The sequence below is a fragment of the Cariama cristata genome, unplaced genomic scaffold (assembly GCF_000690535.1).
Source record: "Cariama cristata isolate BGI_N322 unplaced genomic scaffold, ASM69053v1 scaffold7734, whole genome shotgun sequence".
NCBI lineage: Eukaryota > Metazoa > Chordata > Aves > Cariamiformes > Cariamidae > Cariama > Cariama cristata.
Window position 1 is genome coordinate 66,817 of NW_009611199.1, and position 23,371 is coordinate 90,187.

Sequence of the window (23,371 nt, forward strand, 5' to 3'; positions counted from 1 at the left end):
AGTATCTGGAGGAGTTAGGAGGATAATGGTGATGCAGATCAACATTAATAACTTGGTTTGTAGTCTAGAATATTAGAACTTGGTTCAGTCAATTGTTTTGGTTGCATTGTCTGTTTAAAAGCTAAAAATAACTGTCTTTCTGAGAATGTCATGTACTAAAAAGTAATATTTCTGGTTATTTTAAGACACTTTTATGCATCACTGTTTTGCTATTTGGTTGCTATTTATACTGACTAATTTTTAACTTTGTGCTTCATATTTACCATTGTGGTGGTATTTTGATGCCTTTGTGTGAAGCCAATGATTTCTTGCATGGATAAGGGTAGGGCTACAGTAGCAACTTGCAGAAGTGTTTATTTTCTGCTGAAAGTGAAGATCTGCTTTACATCAATCTTAATATTTTGAAAAAGGATGCTGAGAGGCAAATACAAACCCACTGTAACAACAGAACCCTGGAGATCCTGTTTGCTTCTCTGGCGTTTATAATAGGAAGGATTTGTTTTATGAAGTGACTTGCCTCGATGGCCATATATGTTAAAATCGCGGACAGTGAATTGTTTATCTTTAGCAAAATGGGTCTCAGTAGTTTTAGTACTAAGTTGTTAGAGATTACTAAATACACTAATGCTACGTTGGTTTGCGAAGATACAGGGGATATGGTTTTGGGGAGACTTGTATGCGTGTTATGGTGACCAACACACGCTGCTAGTGATGGAAACCCTACAGAACCTTTCATGTGAGTCCTCTATTGCATGCTAGAGTAACCCAGGTTTTGTTTCATGTAGCATTGTAATACCAGGAAAATTTGTACAAAATCTTACAAGGACTGGGTTTTGGTGGTGAAGGCAAGATGGTTCATAAATAAATCATACTGACGTGGTTTTTGGTTTTGTCTGGGTTTTTTTCTTGACTTGGGGTGTTTTTTTTGTGGTTTTAGTGTTTTGGGTTTTGGGTTTTTTTTGAGCAGCACACCTCTAGTTCCAAAGTGGGACAGTGTAATTAAATCTAGGTTTATTTTTCTCTCTCCTTTGTGACAGACTGGTGTCCTTAAAAGTCACAGCAGCCTTTTTCTTTTTTTTATATATTTGCAAATGGAAGAGGTATCACAAACAATTACTTTAAAGCTGAATTTTTTTTGCATTTGAAAATTGTGGCATATCCTAGAGCTGCCGTGTTGCTTCCCCTAACAATCCAGCGCTCCAGCTATGGAACTCCTCTCAGCGATCTGTGAGGTGATGTGCTGTCACTCAGATACTCATCTAGATTGGTCCTCTTGCAAACCACTCTTTTGCTGTATTTAAGCTTTCAGGCGTATGTACATGAAGCAGGTATATACTGGTAGTATATAGAATGAGCTTATTCCGTTGAATTACTCTTTCAGAGGCACAGTCTGTCATTGGACCTAAAACCAGGAACAGACGGAGTGGTGTTTCTTTAATTTGAATGCGATTTAGATTTAACCGTAGCTGTTTGACACAAGAGGTTGTTTCAGGATAGTATCCAAACGGGGGTTGATTTTTGAGATGAAATGTTGTTTGTAAAGCTAAATGCAGATGTCCCCTCCAGAACGTACTTTGTCTGCTTCAGCACTGTGAAGCACGCTGGTGCGATGCCATGTTTGTCTCGGTTTTCATCTGCAGCTCTCCAACCCGTTTCATTCTCTGCCAAAATGGAGAAAGGTATCCAAATCGGGGTTGATTTTTGAGATGAAATGTTTGTAAAGCTAAATGCAGCCATCCCCTCCAGAACGTACTTTGTCTGCTTCAGCACTGTGAAGCACGCTGGTGCGATGCCATGTTTGTCTCGGTTTTCATCTGCAGCTCTCCAACCCGTTTCATTCTCTGCCAAAATGGAGAAAGTAAATTGCTTTTTATTTCCTTAAGTCGTTTCCTTCTCTGGTTAACATCATCTTCCCTTGTATTTTACTTTGTTTTCTTCTTATTAATTTGTTCCCTTTTCCATCCATTCTTTTTTCCCTGCTGGGATTCTGGAACATACTATAACTTCACAGTACTGAAATATGCACTAGACGAGGATCTTAACCACTGTTCTAGCCTCTTTGCACGCTGGTTTTGTTTTGTTTTGTTTTTCTTGTTTGGATTTATCTGTTTAATGCAATATTTATTATTTTGACTTTTGTTTTGGGGGGCAATGGCCATCTTGTGTTTGCAAAGACTCTGGGATATGTTAATTGCTATTACCAAATAAATAAGGAATGTTCTGTAACGCTGAAATGGCATTTTCTCACTTTTCTGGTGTGTTTTTTTTTCCTCTCTCTCTTTTTTTCTTTTCCTTTTTTTCTTTTTAGACCCAGTACAAAATGTGGTCCAGATCTTGGAGAAACAGTACTTGGAAGAGAAGCAGAGTGCTCTTGAGGAGCAGCGGCTGATGTACGAACGTGAGTTAGAGCTGCTGCGGCAGCAGCTCTCTCCAGAAAGGCAGCATCAGCATGGCAGCGACCGACTCTCCTACACTGCTCAGACTGCCCAACAGAAAGTAAATCTCTGGACAGAAGAGAGGTGAGAATACTGGAGTTGAAACAAAGGAATTAATAACTACACAGGGTGGAAGATGAGGCTTGAACCATCTGTCAGAAACTGATAATATTTTTTTTTTTGGTGGAGTTGACGTATGGTACAAGATCTGCCTGCAAAGCATTAGCATCTCATTTAGGACTGGGTTTAGATGTGTAACAAGTATGCAAGATCTTCCTGTTAGATTTAACACACAAATGAAATAAGAATTTAGCTTTTATTGATCAGCGTTACAGCTTTTTCTTTTTTTAAATTTTTTTTAAAAGAAACTAGAAAAGTGCTTCTGAAATGTTTCCTTTACCAATTATTGTTTAAGTTAGTTCTAGAAAGAAAGGAAAAGATAGTGCAGAGGTAGATTTGTCAACTGAGACTGGGGAATCCACTAAGGACTATTGTGTGTTGAGAGTGTACAATGAGAACACGTATTTTGCAATCTAAAACCCATGAGAAATACGGAAAATGGGAGTCCTTATAGGTTGTATGTATTTGTTTCTAAAAGTAAGCCCAGCTTTAGAAGAGAGTTGCTGTGTATTTGAGAACTGCAGAATAGTCCAATAGAGTATGTTTGAGCTGTTAAGTAAAGTAAAAGGCTTTGCCGCGAGATGCGGAGGCCTCTTTGCAAAGCAATAGCACGGCGGCTGAATGCAGCCTTGGTGAAAGATCGTCCGGAGATTTGCAGGGAGAGTTAAAAAAGCAGACCAGGAAGATGTGAGCAGAGTTCAAGCAGCGTGTGTGTGTTTGCATCTGGACAATGAGAGAAGCTTACTCTTGGTATCATTGGGGAGAGAAGGACACCAGCTCCATGGAGAGAAGTTAGATCTAGGGGCAGCAACCGAGATGATTTAAGTTTTCTGCATACAAATGAGTGTTCTGTCATTGGGTTAATTCAGCAGAAAGAATGACTAGATGTACTAACAGGTTTCTTCTAAGTTTCTTTTAAATCTATTTTCTTTTAAAACACAAGCTTTGTATTCACTCAGCGTTTTTTTTCTACATGTAGTGAAAAAAAAATTTTTTATTATTTCTGCTTTATTCTCCACCATTTAAAAAAAAATCCACATACAAGAGGAGTCTAAACAAAGATAGCCAAGATTGCGTTGCAGGTTTCAAATTCAGAGTGTTAGAGCAGAACACAACTTGATTTAGTTCTCGTGTAAGGTTTTATTTTGTAATTTCTGCCCAGTTTGGCCTGGGGAAAAAAGTTAAACAAAGAAACTGTTGACCAGTGATGACTAGAATGTTTTTTCATGGCAAGTATAGGGAGAGGCATTGCTGTATTTCAACTTTAATTAAAATAATTATTTGCCCCATAAGACCTAAAAACAGAATCGTTGGGAACTGAATGTAAGGCATTACAGAGTCGCGGTTGGGATTTGCAGGCTCTTTTAGGGCTGCAGAAGGAGTGCAAAATGAGAAACGCGCTAGTTGGAATCATTGCCGTTCAGAACTGCTTTGAGCACAGCAAGGCCATCAATAAATCATCGATAACCCAGTTCAGTAGCAGAGACGAGAACTGGGCTTACTGGCAAGGGAAAGTAATACCTCTAAAAAGATGTAACAGAAGGGAAAATGAGGTAGCAAAAAAAAGTGCCTGTCCTTGAGAGGAAAGAATTGTAACTGATTAACTTAAAATTAATCAATGACCATAACAATTTAATGACACAAAAAAAAGAGAATCTGGAGTGATATCAAAGTTTAAGTATTTTCTGCCAGCCTTCTCTTCTCAGTAGTTGTTAGACATTTCTTAGGAGGAGCTGTGCTTTGAACAAGCATTTTAGCCTCTGGATTGCATGAGTGAATGCTTTCCTCTCTGTAACTGTTGAACTACTTGAAGACTGTGCTTTGCTGCATTGTAAAAAAGAGGAGAATGAATGCTCTTTGTAGCGATCGGTAAGGAGTCTGATAATGGTTTGGTGGTATTGCGATTGAATAAGCAGTTTTCTGGAAGAACTAGTTCTCACTTTCCTGTCCTCCAGAAGATCCTCTTAGGTATACCCTTTTTTTATTTATAGCTCTAGAAGAGGTTTGGGCTTCTGAATAAAAGAGGGGGAGGGGGAAATTAATCTTTTTTAAAATAAGGAACAGTAGAAATCCCTCCCAAGATTTTTTTTTTTTTTTCTGGTAAAAGCGTGGCAACATGGAGCTGAGAGGGTGTTTACCAGCCAGCTGGCCAGAGGGCAAGAAATGCAGGAAAAAAAGGGAAGACTGGATGTGAAGAACATGCCAAAGAGCCAATCTCTGGATTGCGTGGGATTTGATTAGTGCGGTTCTACCTGTCGTTCTGTTGCCATTGCAAAGGAAGCTGAGGTCTACCGGGTCAGCCAGCGAAATAATTTGATAGGTGTCTGATGTCGGCACGTGGTTGTATCTGTCAGATCAGCTAGAACACATTGCACAGAGTTTATTCTCGCTTTATGGTGACTGTGGAAGGACAGATGATACCTGACCTGGCGTTAAAACCTGTTGGCATAAAGTTAACCCATTGTAACTTGGAACAAATTTAATTTGTTCACAGTTACAAAGCGGGAGTGGTGGTGTACTGGACCAAAGGTTTAGTTCAGCATATTTTGTATCTGGCATTAGGAATTCCAGAGACTGACAATGACACCTCATGAGTGTTGGATGAAAGTTTCCCTTGTTTGGCTTAAACGATTGTATTGGGATTTCATGTTCAGTGCGTATTTTTCTGCATGTAATATCGTAATGGAGCTTGTCATATGTTTTGTGTAGTGAGAATTAAGAAATCATCTCTGAAACATATTTTGGGTTTGTGGTGGTTTTTTTTTTTTTGCTGAAGTTTCTGTAAGGGTGCTGGCACAGCTATATACAGAAAAACACAACTGTAATGAGAACTACCCATAATAATTGGTTGAGTTACTCGTAAGTCCTCTTTATAGTCTTAAACCCTTCCTTTCTCAAGAATCTAGCTAAGATTGGTGTGGGAACCTCCCCGAAAAGCTTGCCAGATGCCGGTTTCCCGGATCAAGGAAGGGACTGGCTGTAGCTGAATCCCGTGGCTCTTACGGCACTTGCAGATCAAAGCCGCCTTCTGTTTCTCAAGCTGGGCAGCTGTCTCGCAGTGGTTGTAGGTGTAAATACACGCTCAATATGAAGTACTATTTAGTGAGTAATTCTTAACTCTGCCTTCATTTTCTGGGTGAATCCAAAATTATAGCTGCTTGCTGAATGTGTCACTCCCATGGTCTGGAATTGCTCATTTAATCTTGATGGCCTGGATAACAGAAGCAAGAGGCAGAGGGAAGGGGATTTTCCATATAAGACTGGGAGCAGATATGGAGGAAGTGGACTAAAAATCTGCTGATGATAGCAGCTATTTAAGATCCAACAAAACCCACCAGTGCTGCAAATTTTGGCCAGATAGGGGAGAGAGACAAAGCTGCGTGTTTTAGCATGTTGAAGGCACTAAATTCAGGGCTGCTTGCTAACGCTGCTGGTCGTTTACCGCTTGGGTATGGTATCAGGGAACTAGCAGAGTGCAATTTGAATTACCCAGGCTTTTTTGGGGGGATATTTTGAAAAAAGATAGCCACTCAAGAAGAGTTCTGTTGGGGATTGAAAGGCATATTAACAGTTGGTTGGTTGTAGTTTGCACTGTAAAGATCTAAGCTTATCTGAATAAAGGCAAATAGGCAAATTTTGCCTGTGTTCACAGTAAGGCCCGTGAGTTTACTTATTCCTCCTACGCTTGTCCGTAATGCATTTTGTAGAAATGAGAAGTGTACGTGCACGATATGTACTGTACTTCAGTAGGACTTTGCATAGAAAAGCTGAACAATCATACAGAGGAGTGCTGATCACTGAAATACCTGAAGTTTGATCATGGGTTTTATGAAGATGATGAGATGCAGTAACTGCGCTTGGGATTATAAAGAAAGGTGGAAGGGGGGACTTTGCATTTGCTCAGAGGATAATTGTGGTATTTTTAAAAGGCAAATTAAAGATGAAAATCCCAGGTGAGAAGGTATCTTAGTATCACACGTGGAGGTATATATAGTATGTGTCATAGCAGGTTTGCCAGGTGTTACGTTAGACCAGATTTGCTCAGACAGGCCTTAGAAACCTTTTTGGAATTTGTCCAGAGACTGTTAACTGCACGGAGTGCACGAGCTTTAACCTGTGCTCATTACTTAAAAGGTACTTTGGGTATATAGGACTTAAGATTTTTTTTTTTGTGTGTGTGTGTGTATGCACTTGAGATGGTTTAAGCATATGGAGGGAGGTCTTGGGGGTCTGTAGCACTGCAAAGCCCCAGCTGTGATGTAAAGCTGTGCCCTACGGTGATCACAGGCTCCAACATCACAACCTGAGGAAAAACAGGTTTTATCAGGATGAATTCTCACGTTGGGACTGGTAGTTTCTGTGGAACAGAAATGCAAATTAAAGACAAAGACAGCTGCAATTATTTCATTTCTTGAAAATTAAGAATGTCCCTAGGGCTTTTAACAAATCAGCACTGTAACAGCTCCCGTAGTACTGTGCCCTTTTATTTGGGCATTACTGTACTAGACTTACCTCAACAGTAATATGTTTGTTTGATATGTGATCACTGCATTTCCTCAGTAAAATTGTCTGACGCTGCTTTGTGTTTGCTGACATAGTGCTATACAGCATTTCTTCTTAAACTTGTTTCAGAAAAGTCTTTGTTAGCACCCCTGTTTGCAGCTTTCCAATAATAGAAATAGGTTTCTGTGTATTTTTCATGTTACCTACTGCACCACAGGGATGAATTGTTTCGACAGAGCCTGGCTAAACTTCGAGAGCAGATAGTAAAGGCAAATACACTGGTGAGAGAAGCAAACTTCTTAGCAGAAGAAATGAGTAAGCTAACAGATTATCAAGTAACACTTCAGATCCCTGCTGAAAACCTCAGTGCCAACAAAAAGGTAATGACAGCAAAGAAATTGTAGTTTTATGGCTAATCTAAAACATGTAGACATATATAACATTCATCTACCTTGAGGCCATAAAATGCTACTTTTGTTAGATTATGCATAGGCAAAATATGGGTGCTACCTGACTTTAATATATTGAAAGTGAATAATTGTAAGTGAAAATGGGAACATAACATTAAGTGTGTCTCTTGTTCTTTCAAGTGTATGATCACCATATGCACATGCAGTTTGTGAATGTTTGTGTTCTGTTGCTGTAAAACCTGCATTTTAGTTAATATTTGCAAAAATTACCAGTTTTTGTTACAGATGCCTACAATTTTTTTGTGGTAAGGGTTTTTGGGTTGTAGTGCTGCTGTAAATACAATGATAACAATTAAGATAATATACTTGTCATAAGTGATTTGATAGAGAGTGTTAATATTCTTGTGTGAATGGTAGTTATCTGAGAAGGACAAAGAGGTCTGAATCCTCAGAGATGCATAGAGTATGCTGTGTTTGAGGACAGAGATAGTGTGGGTGGCATGCAGAGAGAAGCTGTATGTTCTGTATTTTATTCGTTTTTAGGAAGGCAATCTGAGTAAAGATTTAGACTACTTACATGCACCTTTCCTGCAGTGATTGTTTTTTCCTCTGATTTAGAGGGGTGCAATAGTAAGCGAGCCTGCTATTCAAGTGAGAAGAAAAGGAAAAGGTACTCAAGTGTGGACTATTGAGAAACTAGAGAACAAATTGATTGACATGAGAGACCTCTATCAAGAGTGGAAGGAGAAAATTCCTGAGGTATTGTATGTATTTTCTGAAAGGGATCAGAGATTCAGTTTGTTTTCTTTTAACCCTTTTTAATATGTTGCACAGATCAAGTGCAATGACTTTGTATATGAAAGAGTACAGTATCGCGGCGTGTTGGGTTTTTTGGTTTTGTTTTTTTAAAATACAAACCAAAAAACTATGAGTAATACTAAATAGTCAAAATGCCCATGCATAGTAGAACACAGCCTTGTCCTATCCTCACTTTCCTTCTCAGATATAAGTGTGCTGAGGTCAGATACAATTGTGCTGAGGTGGTAACTCATGGTACCACTAAGAGCATATGTTCACCTCGCAGAATATAGGTGCCATGCAGATATGCACCAGCTCTGAATGGAAGCAGCAAGCTGCATTAGAAATAGAATGATTAAATTGCAGACAATAGCAAAGCTAGCAAGGATGCTGCTCAGATACATTCAAGCTGCAGAACATATTAATGGGGTGGAACTTAATCCTAAAATGTGAAATATTCTGTAATTTCGTTTGTAAACCCCCCCATCCTCAAAGCAGTGAAGAAATCAATTGAAGATACTTCGTCCACATCAGTACCTCCATCAAAACTAAGTGACGTTTCCTGAGAATTTAAGTAGTATGTTAGCCTTGGCAAATAAGCGTGAGATTTGTCAAAAGCTTACTTGCGTACTGGGAAGAGAGAGACGTGAGATTTGGTGTTGCAGAAGGTGTCCTCTAAGTATCCAGGTGGAAGCACATTGGAAGTGTATCTTGCTGTTCTGTGGCTGATAGGGAGCACCTAAATTACTTGCATCAAGAATCATTCTCAAATATGTTTGAACAGCTGTTGGGTCTTTGTAACATACCTTGGATGGGACAATGGGGATCTCTTAAAATCATAACGCAGGGGAGATCAAACACTTCATCTGTGCCCACTGAAGACAACGATGATTTTGGTGCTGCCTTTAGTAAGAACTGGTGGCACATCCTTTGAATATATTCTGTCTGCCTGAGCCAGGATCATCCTTGCCATGACCTATGTTGTCCATAATGCATGTGTTCTATGTGCTACGTAGAAACACACAGGTCAAATGCATGTGTTGAAAATGAAGGAAGAGGAGATGGGAAGGAGCTAACAAGTCCACTGAGGGGTGCATATCATGCTAGGAATCTACCTGAATTCTCTGTGGCTGCGTATGGAGTACTTGCGTAGAAAAATGCTGCAGATGTGATCTCAGCTCTCTGGGAGTCCTAAGAACAGTTGTAGGCTTAAGTAGGAGTCATCCTGCACCTTCCCTTTTGCCCTTGTAGTGGTACCCAGCAGCCAGACCAGCTATTCAACCCGAGGATGGTTTGTCCTCTCATTTAACAAGTGTAAACAGAGCAGAAAAGTAAGGTGAAACTTCTTGAAATTAACGGCTACTGTGCTTGCTCATGGTAAAATCTGCTTTGTCTTGGCATCGCTAAAAAATGTAGGTCATCATATTACTATATCCCATAGTAAAGAAAGGATTGTATAATGTCTCATCTCAAAGATTTCATTTCAGATCTGTAATATATGTCTGGTCTCTTTCCACTTCTGTAACAGGAAGGAACAGAAGAGATCGGTAGTGACTTCATCTTTGTGCTCTTATACTATGTGGTTATTTGATTTTGTGTTCTTACGGTTACAGGTTTTGACATAACTTTTGTGATCTTTAAAACAGATAAGGAAGCTGATTGGCAAAAGAGGTGATCCTTTTTACGAAGCGCAAGAGAACCACAACTTAATTGGCGTGGCCAATGTGTTTTTGGAGTGCCTTTTCTATGATGTGAAGCTGCAGTATGCTGTGCCCATCATCAGTCAGCAGGGGGAGGTAAAGCCAAGCAGGGCCCTAACGTATAGGCATGCCTATAGGTGCTCATACCTATAGAGGTAACGTGGCTTTTTGCTGGGAGACTTAACGTGGTGCTTATTGTCTTGTTTCCCAGTGAATAAGTGTTTTCCAAATCACTATGTATGTTTTCTGTTGAGTTGTTTACAGTTATCCAGCTACTAAAATAGTAGAATAAAATGCAGCGTAGGTAACTGAGCAAAACCCGGCATACTGTGGTTCTGACGTACAGGGATAACACTGTATACCTTCTCAGTTGTGTGTGAATTAAAAACGTCAGTAGTTCTGCGTACAAATTTTTTTTTTAATCCCTTTCTTCTCTTTTTTTTGACATTCTTGCTTTTCATCTGGTGTTGAGAGCAGTTCAGTTCTGATTCTGCACACCTCCTAGAGTTAGATATCTACACTCTTAAGTCCCTTGAGCACAGGTTCTTAGTATTTATCTTGCCTTAGGTTGCAGGACGGTTGCATGTTGAAGTAATGCGAGTCACTGGGTCTGTCCCAGAACGTGTAGTAGAAGGAGATGACTCATCTGAGAACTCCAGTGAGAGTGGGAGTCTGGAAGTCATGGATAACAATGGAGAAGTTATTCATAGAGCCAAAAAGCTTTCCTGCAGGGTAAGTGAGAACACATGATGAAGTTAACAGTTTCAGGCCTTTGTAACTATCTAGTCAGTCTGATGTAAAGTACTAAGCTATGTAGGCTGTTGCTTGCTTAAAATTCTCTTAAGAGAAAAGAGAGATTTCTCTTGTTCCAGTTCAGTGTAGGTCAGTCTGTGGTTGCCAGTGGCTGAATTAATTCACATTAGTTTCTAGTATATGCTGGTCTACGTCATAAATACTGATGTTACAAGGACTGTCCTTGGGGAAACAGTTGTTCCATGTAACCATCTCCTACGGTTTGTTTGATCATCTAATGTAGTATCTGTGGGTGGTGTCTGGATTTCATTTCTTCTGTGATGAAGTGCTTCATTCTCCACTTGACTGTATCGGCTTCCTCAAAGAAAACATGTACTGGTGGGCATGTAACTGCTTTCCTTACATCTGCATTTCTGTATATGCAAAATAAAGATTTCCTAAATAGGGACATCCTTACAAAGCAATTGGGGATGTCTTTAATTTGAAAATTCTTCTTGGCTGTTGGTACTTTTGGATTAAATACTTAGTTCTTGAAGAATTTACAGCTGAAGGAGAAACAATCATATTTATGACAACATCTGTTTTGTCTCCTCAGGTAAAAATAAAAGAAGCAACCGGACTGCCGCCTAATCTCTCCAACTTTGTCTTTTGTCAATATACATTTTGGGATCAACGCAAGTCAACAGTAGCAGCACCCGTGGTAGATCCAGATGTGCCTTCACCTCAAAGCAAAGATGCTCATTTTACAGTGACCTTCTCTCACTGTAAGGTAACTATTTTTATTATGAAGTAGTGTTACCGGGAGGATGGTATGTTTGAGATAAGCTATTCAGAATTTGAGCCTTGTTTTGCTGGGGGAAGGCGGAGGGAATCAAGTCATACAACTAATGACTTTTGACTGTACTTTTGAATGCCATAATATTTCACTTCCTAGCTTCTTTAAAATGCAGTGAAATGAAAAAAAATCTTTTAATTAGTGGTCTTTTAAATTCAGGTGTCATCTTTAATGTATGGGGGAAATGATAGTTTATATAATAACATCTTATTATATAATGTTCGGTAAGCTCAGTAACCTACAAAAGATCATTGGAGCTTTTTTTTAATGGAAATTTTCAAAGCATGAAATGCAGTATGCAGAAGCAGGAATCGCGGAGGTTATATGTTTCACAACTTTCTCGACCAGAGTCAAGCTTTATGATCCAAACTGTATGGTTTTACCATGCGGGTGGTTAGTTGTTTGGTGTGTCCTTACAAACTGGTTGAGGAGATACAATTATTTCATATGATTGGATGTGATTTGTTTTTCTCATTGGCAGGACTACGTGGTGAATGTTACAGAGGAGTTTTTAGAGTTCATTTCAGAAGGGGCACTTGCTATTGAGGTGTGGGGTCACAGATGTACTGGCAATGGCAGCTCTGTTTGGGAAGTTGATTCTCTTCATGCTAAAACTAGGACGCTGAGAGACAGGTACAAATAAATTACACGTGAATGCTTCTGTCAGCTTTCCGAAGGCTTTCTAGTACTTGTAGTACACAAAATACACTTTGAGGCAATCATTAGTTTTTGTGGGGTCATCTTTTTAGGTGGAACGAAGTAACTCGAAGAATAGAAATATGGATTTCCATACAAGAATTGAATGAGATGGGAGAATATACTGCAGTTGAACTCCATCAGGCAAAAGATGTAAACACAGGGGGAATTTTCCAGCTTAGGCAGGTACATATCATTTCCCCATCTTCTTATTCATGCTTAAATTGATTATTAATTTTATTCTTAGTTTCTTTCTGTTTGGGTTTTTTTGGTTTGGTTTTTTTTTTCCTTCATTTTTTTCTCTCTCTCTTTGTCTTTCTGTCTCTCAATTACCTGCTCAGGGTCATTCTCGTAGAGTTCAGGTGACAGTGAAGCCTGTACAACATTCGGGGACACTGCCTCTCATGGTAGAAGCAATTCTTTCAGTCTCTATAGGTGGTGTGACTGCCAGATCAACCAAACTGCAAAGGGGCTTGGACAGCTACCAGGTAAGACAGTTAATTTTTCAGTTTCGTTTGGTTTCACTATTCTAGAGTCAGCCCGACGTAATTCCAAAAGGGACCTTAGCGCACTGGTACACGATATGTTATTTTGCAGTTTTACACGTGTTTGAGGTTAATACACGTAATGTGAGCATATGGTGCTAAACCTGCTTCTTTTTTGCTTATAACTCAGTGTATAACTGATAAAGTACCAAGTGTCGTATTTGAACACACACAAGATTGTGTGAATGTGGAAATTGTTTTTACCTTTGTGTGTAGAGGTGATTAATACTAGATTCCTAGTGCCGTTAGTTTCCCTCCCTTACAGGGACAGTGAAAGCTGAGGAGGGGAAAAGCAGAAAAAAAAGAAAATTAGTAGAGAAAATGTCTTGTAGTGAGATACCATTTACCTTTTCAAAAAGGACTGAGTTATTCAATCAGGATCAAAAATAGCCATCACAGAATGTGAAAGAACTATTTCATGTAGCAGAAAGTCTTTAAGAAGTATAAATTATTTCATGCTGATACTGGACAAATTCATGTTGGAAGGAAAGCATGATTTTGACAGTGACGGCAAAGAACAAGTGGAATGGGCCACAGAGGGAAGCAAGGTGACTTTTGTCAGAAGGGTTACATTCAGAACCACAAGTTCCTTAACCTTAAATACAGATGAAATGATAAAACTTGGAAGATTGGTGATGGGCTTGCTCAGTCCTTTTTCTGGCACTGTATTCTGTGGTGTTTTTTGTTGTTTTTTTTTAAAATAAATGTATTCACTAGTACTGCTATAGTCTGTAATGGAAAAAAAAATAATCTGATTTTACCTGTTAATAAGACTTTGGTTATTTGAATGTTGTAATTTTAACATTTTACAAGTTTGTGTCAGAAATGTTTGTATTCATGTTTTGGGGTATTTCTGTGAGTTTCTGTTGAGAGAAATGCATGGTTTTTTGTGTTTTACAAAATTTATTTTCTCCTACCAGAAGGAGGAGGATGATGGTGGTGATATGGATAGTTACCAGGTATTGCTGCTGTTGCTGTCAATCCTGTGGCATGGGGCACAGCTAATGCTAATAGCCAGCAACTTTCAAATGAACAAGCGTACTGGAGCAAGCAAAAGCGGCTTTGAAATACATATGTGCTGTGCATTTAAGAGGCTACCTGGGCTATAAAACACTGATATTTCAGTTTATCTTGTGACTTTATACTCTTGCAGCGTGCTCTCTTCTCTAGTACTCAGCAGTTTGCTCTCCTAACTGGCTACATGAATTACGCTATGAATAAAAGTTTAGAAACGTTACTTTAGAATGAAAACAGTTTCCAGTGGATATCATAGGGAAAAGAACAACCACCTGCAGCTGCAGGCATCTTTCCTAACCAAATTACACAGCATAGGATTTTTTGTTAGTTTTCTAAAGGGAACATCGTAACCTTTCAAGTTGTGCAGTTTTCTGAAGTGCTTGTGGGAGAGAGAGGGGAGGATGTGAGTGGGGGAACACAGAAGCTTCAGTGAAGCTTTTTTTTTTATCTACACAAAAACAAGCCTTGAGCTTGGTTTTTTGTGTGATAAGTAAATATAAGACAGGCACAGTTTAGACAGTATAACAGAAGACTCATTTAAAAGGCAACAAAGGGCAGAAGAAGAAATGCCTTAGAAAGTAAATCACATTTCAGACTTCTACATGGAAGACTTATTTCTAGTAGGCGGCCTTACAGAAGTAAAACCAGTTAGGTGAGAATGCTGACGTCCCTTAAGATAATGTGTTAGGTTTTACAGCAGTCTCAAAAATATCAATTAAGGTACTAACTTCTTGCCGGCTGTTTATGCGCTTCCTGACATATCACAGAGAAGAACGAATCAGATTTTCTGTGATACCACAAAGCATGATTGCATGACGGGTTTTGTTTGCATGAGAAATCTTTTAATTGCACTGATAGCAGCTGCTAGCAATGGAATTTTGTGCAGGTTTGAGGGCATACTGACCTGTCTAATCTTCAGGAGAACTTACGATCCACTGATGATACCTGTTTTTCCTGTTCTGTATGCTATTGAAAAGTTTGATTGCCACTTCTGTGAGTAATTAGCCTATAATGCATAATTCCGTTCAGCACCTGAGGCAGTCGCATCTTCTTTTCCTCCTGTTGGAATCTGAGACTTGAAAGCAAATAAGCTTCCATTCATGGGTGATGAGGTACTTACTCAGTGTGCATGTCATTTGGGGAAAAAAGTTTTCTGCATCATGCAAGCTGTTTAATATCAATTCTGATGAAATTATCACAAAATTCACTGCCCTTTAATCTTAACCACATAGCCTAATAACTTTCCTTTCTCTTTCCGTGTTAGGAAGAAGATTTAAACTGTGTACGAGAAAGGTGGTCTGATGCATTGATAAAACGCAGAGAATACTTAGATGAGCAGATTCAAAAGATCAGCAATAAACAAGGTTTGAAGCTTTAAGTCCTTGCCATAAGTATGTTATTCCCTATACCACAAAAAAATGTATCTCATGTATAATACTAAGCCCTTTCACTGTAGAAAAATCAGAGGACGATATAGAACGAGAAGCCCGGCTGGTGGAACAGTGGGTCGGGCTGACGGAAGAGAGGAATGCTGTGTTTGTTCCAGCACCAGGCAGTGGAATTCCCGGTGCCCCTGCAAACTGGTATGTTCAGAAAATCCATTGGAGTGGTTAACTTTTTCTGCATGAACATTGCACACTACGAGGTAAAAATCTGCGGATGTTTTAGAGCTTTCTACGTTTTCCTGTAGTACTACAAATTACGCTCAGCTGGCAGAATGCTAGAAGGTCAGGTGCTGGTTTGAATGTAAGAAAGGTTTGCTTAGTTAACATACAATGTAAAGTAGTGTTGAGATCTTTTCAAACCTTGAAAGCTTGCTTTTGAATTTAACATAGTATTCTACAATTTTACAAAATTCTGAGAAAGTTATCCTGTAGTTTTACTCCTTTAAGAAAAGGAGTGGTTCAAAAATGAATGGTAGAACGTGATAATTTCACTGGTAAGGGATGTGGAGGGAAGAAATTCTGATTTCAAAGGATGTATTCTCTTCTCTTTAGTTTGAATTTTTAATATATTTCTCCTTTAATTTAATTTACATTTAACTAAGATCGTTGGAACTGACATGCAAAAATGAGGAATGCAACATGTTACGTTTGGGAAAGTGTGGACAAGAAATATGACTCTAATCAAGTGTACACTGATGTCTCTGATAATACCTAATATCTCTTCTTTATTTGGTGAATGATGGAGTGATATTCCTTCCTCGCCACTTTTTTCCCCTTATCCACCTAAGTGTGCTGTGGTCATATTGCTAAAAATGTATCTATTGATACAAAGACTATGCCTTGCCGATAGTTACATATCTAGTTGTTTGAAAGTTTGCTAACCTCTATGTGTGAGATGACTGCAACCAGTTAACTTTATAAGAAACAGAGCAGGATGTTTAAAACTCTCATCCTTGCAGTGACTGAAGCGTGCTGTGCAGTGTGGATTAAATTTTGGCAAAGCATTACATTTAGCCGCATGTGTAGATAAAGGAAATATTGGCTGTGCAACATAGGCATTCAGATTAGCCATCAAAATGTCAACAGCTTTAGTCATTGGTTGCAGTTAATGAATCTTGCATGGAGATCTGTTTGCCCAAATTAGCTTAGGTATGAATTTGCCTTCCTTGTTGACAGCAGTTTGTTTTGTTTCAGGATTCCACCTGCAGGAATGGAAACACACATACCCGTCCTCTTCCTTGATTTGAATGGTATGTTGTAACAGCAGATTAAGAAACTGGGGGTGGGGTGGGAATTAGTTTGGATCAATAAATTGAGAAATGGAAGAATGAATTTGAAATGTCTAAGAAATCAAACGAGTCCTGGCAATGGTACTGTCTGATACGGCTTGTAAAATGTTTTTTCTTCTGATTCTTTATGTTGGAATAATTAAGCACAACTGTTCTAAAATAAAGAAAAAAATTTGGGAACATGTGAGTACAGGGATGGGCTGTCCAACAGAAAATAGTGTAAGACAGCAAGCTTAGTTTGAATCAGACAGCAGATAAGAAAATCCTCTAAATGTTTTGTTGTACAAATCCACATGTCATTAAAGCACTGAAGGAGAATGTCCCAGCGCTTTCAGACCTCCTTCCACTGAGGTATCTGTAGAGTCTTAAACAGCTGGTTTAATGAAGAGTGTGTTAGGACTATAATGAGCATTTTGTTAGAGAATCTAGATGTTCTTCCTCTATTTAAGGGTAACTAAGGTATTTAGTTTTACATGTGAGAAGACTATTGATACCTATTCCTAAGACACTGATACTGTAAGCCACAAGAGACTAGAGTTAGCACCACATTTGAGGACGGTTTCGGAAGCAAGTCTGTAAGTATAAACTTGGACATAAAGCAGAGGAGAATCCACAGGCCTTGTCACATCCAGCACTGTAGTGGGCTACTGGACGTGTTTGTATAGGCAGCACATTAATACCTGCTTTAGAAGCTGCTTTTGGAAAATGATATACATGCTTTCCTTCATCTGTGCTCACAAGGAATGTTTTTATTTGGTTTTTTTTCATTACCAGCAGAGATTAGCAGACAGAAGATCAAATAGGTTTTTTGAACAGACTGATGGATCGTTGCGCAACTTTTTTTGTGTTTATCTAAAAGCCTAATGTAGCCAGAACTGCTATTCTCAATTTAAAGATTCCCTGATACATCAGAAGTGATTTAACTAAGAGATGCGGTGGTTAGGCTGACAGGTGGATAAATCAGAAATTTTCTGGCTGGGTACGTTAATGTTATGAATACCTAGAAATAGTTTTGAATTCCATTTAGGTTATGTGAGAATGTGTTCAGGCCAAGTCTTAGCCTGGTTTTACTTCTCTTCTTTTGTATGCTGAAATCATCTTCAAAATACTGGATAGTAATAAGATTAATTAGGATTAAATGTATTATGAAGTATGGGTAGGACTTTATTACAACTTTGTATTACAACTTTGCCTCTATATATTAATATCCTTTGGTATAAAACTATTTCATTCTTTGCACATTTGTTTCATTAGCTGATGACCTCAGTGCCAATGAACAGCTTATAGGTCCCCATGCATCAGGAGTTAACTCAATACTACCAAAGGAGCATGGGAGCCCATTCTTTTATCTGCCGATCATAAAACACAGTGATGATGAGGTAAATTGTTAGCAAGCCTCCTTCTTGACAACTGCAGCTTATGTTAACACGTTCTTCTTATGTCTTATTTTCTACTTGTATGTGATTAATCGTTGTTATTATTACCTTTTTGTCTTAGAAGTACCATCTGTTTCTAGTGCTGCCTTCATTTTTTGGCTTATTTATTTAGAATTTAAAAGGATATGACTTGTTAGCTCTTCTGCATTAATTCGGAGGTGACAAGTCTTAGCTCTTCTTGGCAAAAGAATAATTCAACTGCCGGACTTGCAATCCCTTTTTCTTCTTTCCTTACCCGCTCTTGCAGGCTCTTGATTCTTCAGAGAAAACTGCTTCATTTATTGTACACACTAGGCAAAGCTTAATATTTAAATAAAACTTTTTCCTGTATAGTTCACAATTACTTTTTGTAATATAAAGTTTGGGAATTGTTGGAAATGAATGATTCTGAACCCATTTTGGAATTTCTGAACTCATTTCTTCCACGTTCTGTGCCAGCTCAGGCCATTGCTTGAGAGACCATTTCCAGAATACATGGGACGCCGAAGTTAGGGAGGAGGTGGGGCAAGGAAAAAGATGTTCTGCAGGGTGGGAGCATGTTTATTGTGTATAGGCTGTTACAACCTAATCCAACACAGGTGGAAGATTTGACATTGAATTTAATACAACTTTTAGTACGGTTGCAGTAGGATTTGTATTCCTTCCTCCAGTCTTGCTTCTGCTTTCCTTTCCGTCTCCAGCTGTGTGAAGACTTCCTTTTGGGGCACGGTTTGCACAGTGCAGAGATTTTGCTCATTAGCGTTTTCCCCGATATCTTAACACCTCTTTTATGCTGCTTCTGATAAATTTCTTACTATGAAAAAGAAGTTTGACTCCACTTTGTTCAATGATGCTTATTTTTCTCTCATTAAAGAGTTATTGTACTTTGTGTTTGAATCATTTGCAGATTATACCTGTTGTTAGAGTAATTAGATGGTTGATTTCGCTTTCCTTCCTCCACTTCATTTGTCTCCATAGGTTTCAGCCACTGCTGCTTGGGACTCTTCTGTCCATGATTCAGTGCACCTGAATAGGATAACTCCTCAAAATGAGCGAATTTACTTAATAGTGAAGACAACTGTGCAGCTCAGCCATCCTGCTGCAATGGAACTGGTATTACGCAAAAGGATTGCAGCCAATATTTATAACAAGCAGGTAATAAGTTTATATCTTATTCTTTATTATTAATTTTGCTTCATATCCTTAATTTTATGAATGTGTAATCTTAGCTGCTAAGAAGCTAAAAAGGACACAACAGGTCTTTTTTCTTTCTCTCTTTGCTACTTTCTCTTAATTACAAGCTAGGCTTGTTTCCCATCACTACCTAAAGGTATACGTTCTCTACCCACTTGAACGTGATGGTTTTGGATAGGATGTTTTCTTTGACCACACGAGTGGTTGCTGTTCCCCTTGCTTTGCTGCTTTGTGGGTTTAGACAATGAAGGGCTCTCTAAAATTATTCCTTTCTGTTTCCCAGATGATTGAGACCAAGAGCGTATTTCAGAATTGCTTCAGATTTTGCAGTGCAGTGAAGGGAGGAGCACAAAACAGCTGTTGTACTACTAAGCAACTTGCTCAGCAGCTGAATTCTGTGCCTTTTTGCATTTGGCGTACTGTCCTTTGCTAGTTCCATTTGTCTAAAATCCCTTATTAGATGAAAGTTAAGTTTACAGGTAGTGATGGAAGGGCTAACTAACCTGGCAATGAAGCGTGGTAAGCTTGTGATTACAACAGCGTAAACTTTGCTTACTGTTTCAGTTTTGGCTAGAAAGCAGACTTAAGCTTTACTATTGCAAAAGGGATTTTCTACCTGTTTAACAGGTGGCTGACAAAATGAGAAATGATGGTATCTGTACTTTAAGAGACTCCTTACAGTTACAGCTTTGCCGTTACAAGTTACTACACGAGGATAGAGCATCAGTGCAAACCAGGAGGAAACTGTTACTGATTTGGCTTTTTCACCTGTAAAGAGTACTTAAAGAATCATTAATGCTACAGAGGAACTTACAAAATTATCGTCCTTAAAAATGTGCTTTTATGGTAAAATAAGTTTTTGCATTGCGACCTTTGATTTCTTAGGATGTCATACATAGTCATTATCAAAACAATAATTGGAAATTACTTTGTTTCTAGAGTTTTACTCAGAGCCTGAAAAGGAGAATATCCTTGAAAAATATATATTATGCCTGTGGAGTGACCTATGAAATAGTATCCAATATACCAAAGGTAAATTATACCATGTTACTCTGGCAAATTCACTGAAAGGAACCTACTGCAGTGGGTGATAGTGATTGGGAAGTAAATGTCCTGCTTTGCTACTGTGAGGCAGCTTGCCAAAGTGTATATACTGAAGTTCCGTGGTGAGATTGTGTTTATCTTTAAACAGTTGAAACCTGCAGGGATTTTATTTTCTCTTCTGCTGTGTTTAACTGAGTTCTTGTAGTAGAGGTATTTTTGAAATCACGTTAGTGTCTACAGGGAGAATACAGAGGGTACTCAGAGGACCGTTCAGGTCAGAATAGCTGGGAAAATGAGTTTGCAAGAATATAAATTTCTTTTTATAGAAAAAGCTCATACAAATTGAAAATGTGCTATAAAATTTATTTTAAAGGTAAACAAACTGGACTAATGAAAACAAATAGACTTGTCACCATGCAATTGTCAGTTTTGTGGAGTAATACTTAAATTTTAAACTGTAGGGAGCCTATCTAAGATTTGGGAAGGAAGCTGCATTTATTTTCCTAGGAAGTTGTCATTAGCTAATCCTTAGTGTATGTGATTTCAGGTTATATATGCATTGTTTCTAGAAGTACATTAACTAAAGCAAACATGCAAAACTTCTCCTCTTCTTAGTTCAGCATCTTTTACATCTGTATTGAAAAGTCTTGGGTCATTGATTATAGTTAGGATTACTGATGAAGTTAAGGATTATCGATTCAAATTAATTTCTGGATTGAGATGGAATAAAGAAGTGAATCAATATAATAAAAACAATAGACTTTAATTTTTAAGGACTTCAATAGTGTAACTTGTAATTTAGGCTACAGAAGAAATTGAGGATCGTGAGACCTTAGCGCTGATGGCTGCAAGGAGTGAGAATGAGGGCACATCCGATGGTGAAACGTACATTGAAAAATACACACGTGGTGTGCTGCAAGTGGAGAACATTCTGAGCCTCGAACGACTAAGACAGGCAAGGACAAGGCACCTCTTGGACCTTTTGAACTGGATTATGAGAATTCAAGTAGAGATGATTGATCTTTTAAAAATACTGTGTTGCTTGGGTTTTAGTTCAGGGTTTTTTAGAGAACATTGGACGGATAAACGTTAAGACTAACTTACTTCTGTGAAATAATAAAGAATTCTAGTAACGGTGGGTCTAGTAACTATAGCTGGCAGTGGTGTAGTACTCGGAATCTGAACAGGTAAAGGCCAAAGAGTGAGTTTCAGATACAAATTTTGGTGGTTGTCTGTGCAAATTAAGATTTGTAAGTGCAAGCCTTGTTTGCTGCTGTTAGCCACACTGAAAAAAAGTTTTTATCCTGCTTGATCATTTCTCGTGAGGAGACCATGGCATTGTTTTTAGCGTGTTCCTTTCTTTACGCAGGCAGTCACAGTCAAAGAGGCACTCTCCACCAAAGCGAGAAACATCCGCAGAAGCATCAGCACTCCAAATGTCCACAATGTAAGGACCGACCCTTTATCCTCTGGTAAATTAGTACTAATGGGGCAGGGAGGTGCTGTTTGTGTGTTGATACAAGGTTTGCACAACGTGATATAGTAATGATTATTCTGAGCTAGGACTACCCATCTGGTAGGAAAGTTGTCATGAATGAAAATGAGTCACTTGAAACCCCTCCCCACAACTGTCCATCCTAGGAGATGACACAGTTGACAGGGAAGTGGGAGGGTTGGTTGAAACTCTTCTCCTTTTATAAGGATATTCATTTTGGAAGCAGTTTAGGATGACAACTGCCCTGATTCAGATTAGTTTTCCTTCAAAGTCCCTTTAACTTTTTTCATAATGTAAGGGATAGTTTCCATTTTGTGTGTATTTTATGTGTTCTCCTGTCACCCACTCATAGAGCACAAACATAGCTGTCCTCATAAATAATCTTATCTGCAAAGGGGTAACAGAAAAGTTGTTAGGACTAAACGATCACAGTGTTTCCTCAAGGCATTCTGTTTTATAAATAAAAGGGAAGCATTTTATCATTCTGACTGTTGGTGTTCTGTAGGTATCCTGTAGCCGACTAGATCTTTCTGCCTGTGATGAAGATGATAAGGTATGTAAATGTGAGAACAAACAGCACACACTCTCAGATTTTTCCCCCTCTTTGAAGCAACATGTATTTGAGAATTGAAAAAAAATAGGAGAACAGTGTTTTTAACGGTGTGTTTACAGAACGTATCTTCAAAGTGCTGCACTAATTACCTATTATTTTGAATTAAACCTTGTACTTCTCTGATCTTCATGCTAGAATTGTAGAAACTAATATTTAAGAAGGGGGAAGTTATAGCAGAACTTAATATACTTCACTGAAAACTAATTAACTTCTAAACAATCCATTTGTGTGAGACGGGAAAATTGTCTTAAGTCAGTAACTTGACATTCCTTCAGTTTGTTTGTTTGTTTGTTTAAAAAAAAACACGTACCTTTGAGTTTACCTATTAATGTTTCCATGTTTGCCTGTATCAGCATGCATATTTATGTATTTTTGTTTCTTAGGGTTGGTCTGAAAGTCACCTAGATATATCTGACTGTTCTTCCAGTTATCAAGATGTATCATGCTACGGTACTTTACCCAGGGAGTCACCTCGTAAGAGTAAAGATGGCAGTGGTGAGACTTTAAAGTATATGTATATCCCTAATGACAGTGTTTGTGGCTTTTTAATTACTACATTAAACTGAAATGAAATTCTCAGGGCTCTTTTCCTACTGAATGCATTATCCAGCTTCTTGCTTTAGCAGCTAAATGTAATCTGGAAGTAGGGAGAAAGGGAGAAATGCATGAAGATGTCCAGGAAAGGGTGGGAAGTTGGAGGTGTCCAAAAAACCAAGAGGAGGGCAGAAGAACAAGCGAAGTGTGAATCAAAACAGTAGAAAGAAAAAAAAGAAAAAGAAAAAAAAAAAAAAAAAAAAAAAGAGCTGCTGTTATTTAATGAATTTGTTTAGATGCTTTTGTTAACATGGGAAGGGTCCTTTTGCAGGTTCTTTACCTGATTTGGATATTTGCTGTGCCGTGTCAGTGAGTCACAGGTGCCTTATTTACTTCAGGTCAAATTGTAACATGCTGTCCTTGATCAGGCAATACAGGTAGAGATACTGCTGCAATAAAGTGGGACTGAGAGTTTATTCGTTGCTTCCTTGCCTGTAGTTTCCTTTTTGATCATCCTGGTTGTGCAGGAA

General features: G+C 38.5%; 1 protein-coding gene across 1 annotated transcript in view; it reads left to right on the plus strand.

Moving 5' to 3' along the window:
* KIF13A (kinesin family member 13A) overlaps positions 1-23,371 on the plus strand; it is a 70,032-nt gene that overhangs the window by 37,002 nt on the left and 9,659 nt on the right. The window contains exons 15-34 of the mRNA XM_009698148.1: positions 2,309-2,519; positions 7,276-7,438; positions 8,087-8,227; positions 9,913-10,062; positions 10,534-10,698; positions 11,315-11,488; positions 12,036-12,187; positions 12,304-12,436; positions 12,592-12,738; positions 13,716-13,754; positions 15,077-15,176; positions 15,269-15,395; positions 16,452-16,507; positions 17,801-17,925; positions 18,940-19,116; positions 20,095-20,187; positions 21,002-21,154; positions 21,569-21,646; positions 22,200-22,247; positions 22,691-22,802. Coding sequence (XP_009696450.1) covers positions 2,309-2,519; positions 7,276-7,438; positions 8,087-8,227; positions 9,913-10,062; positions 10,534-10,698; positions 11,315-11,488; positions 12,036-12,187; positions 12,304-12,436; positions 12,592-12,738; positions 13,716-13,754; positions 15,077-15,176; positions 15,269-15,395; positions 16,452-16,507; positions 17,801-17,925; positions 18,940-19,116; positions 20,095-20,187; positions 21,002-21,154; positions 21,569-21,646; positions 22,200-22,247; positions 22,691-22,802 — 2,544 coding nt within the window. The remainder of the gene's footprint in view (positions 1-2,308; positions 2,520-7,275; positions 7,439-8,086; positions 8,228-9,912; positions 10,063-10,533; positions 10,699-11,314; positions 11,489-12,035; positions 12,188-12,303; positions 12,437-12,591; positions 12,739-13,715; positions 13,755-15,076; positions 15,177-15,268; positions 15,396-16,451; positions 16,508-17,800; positions 17,926-18,939; positions 19,117-20,094; positions 20,188-21,001; positions 21,155-21,568; positions 21,647-22,199; positions 22,248-22,690; positions 22,803-23,371) is intronic.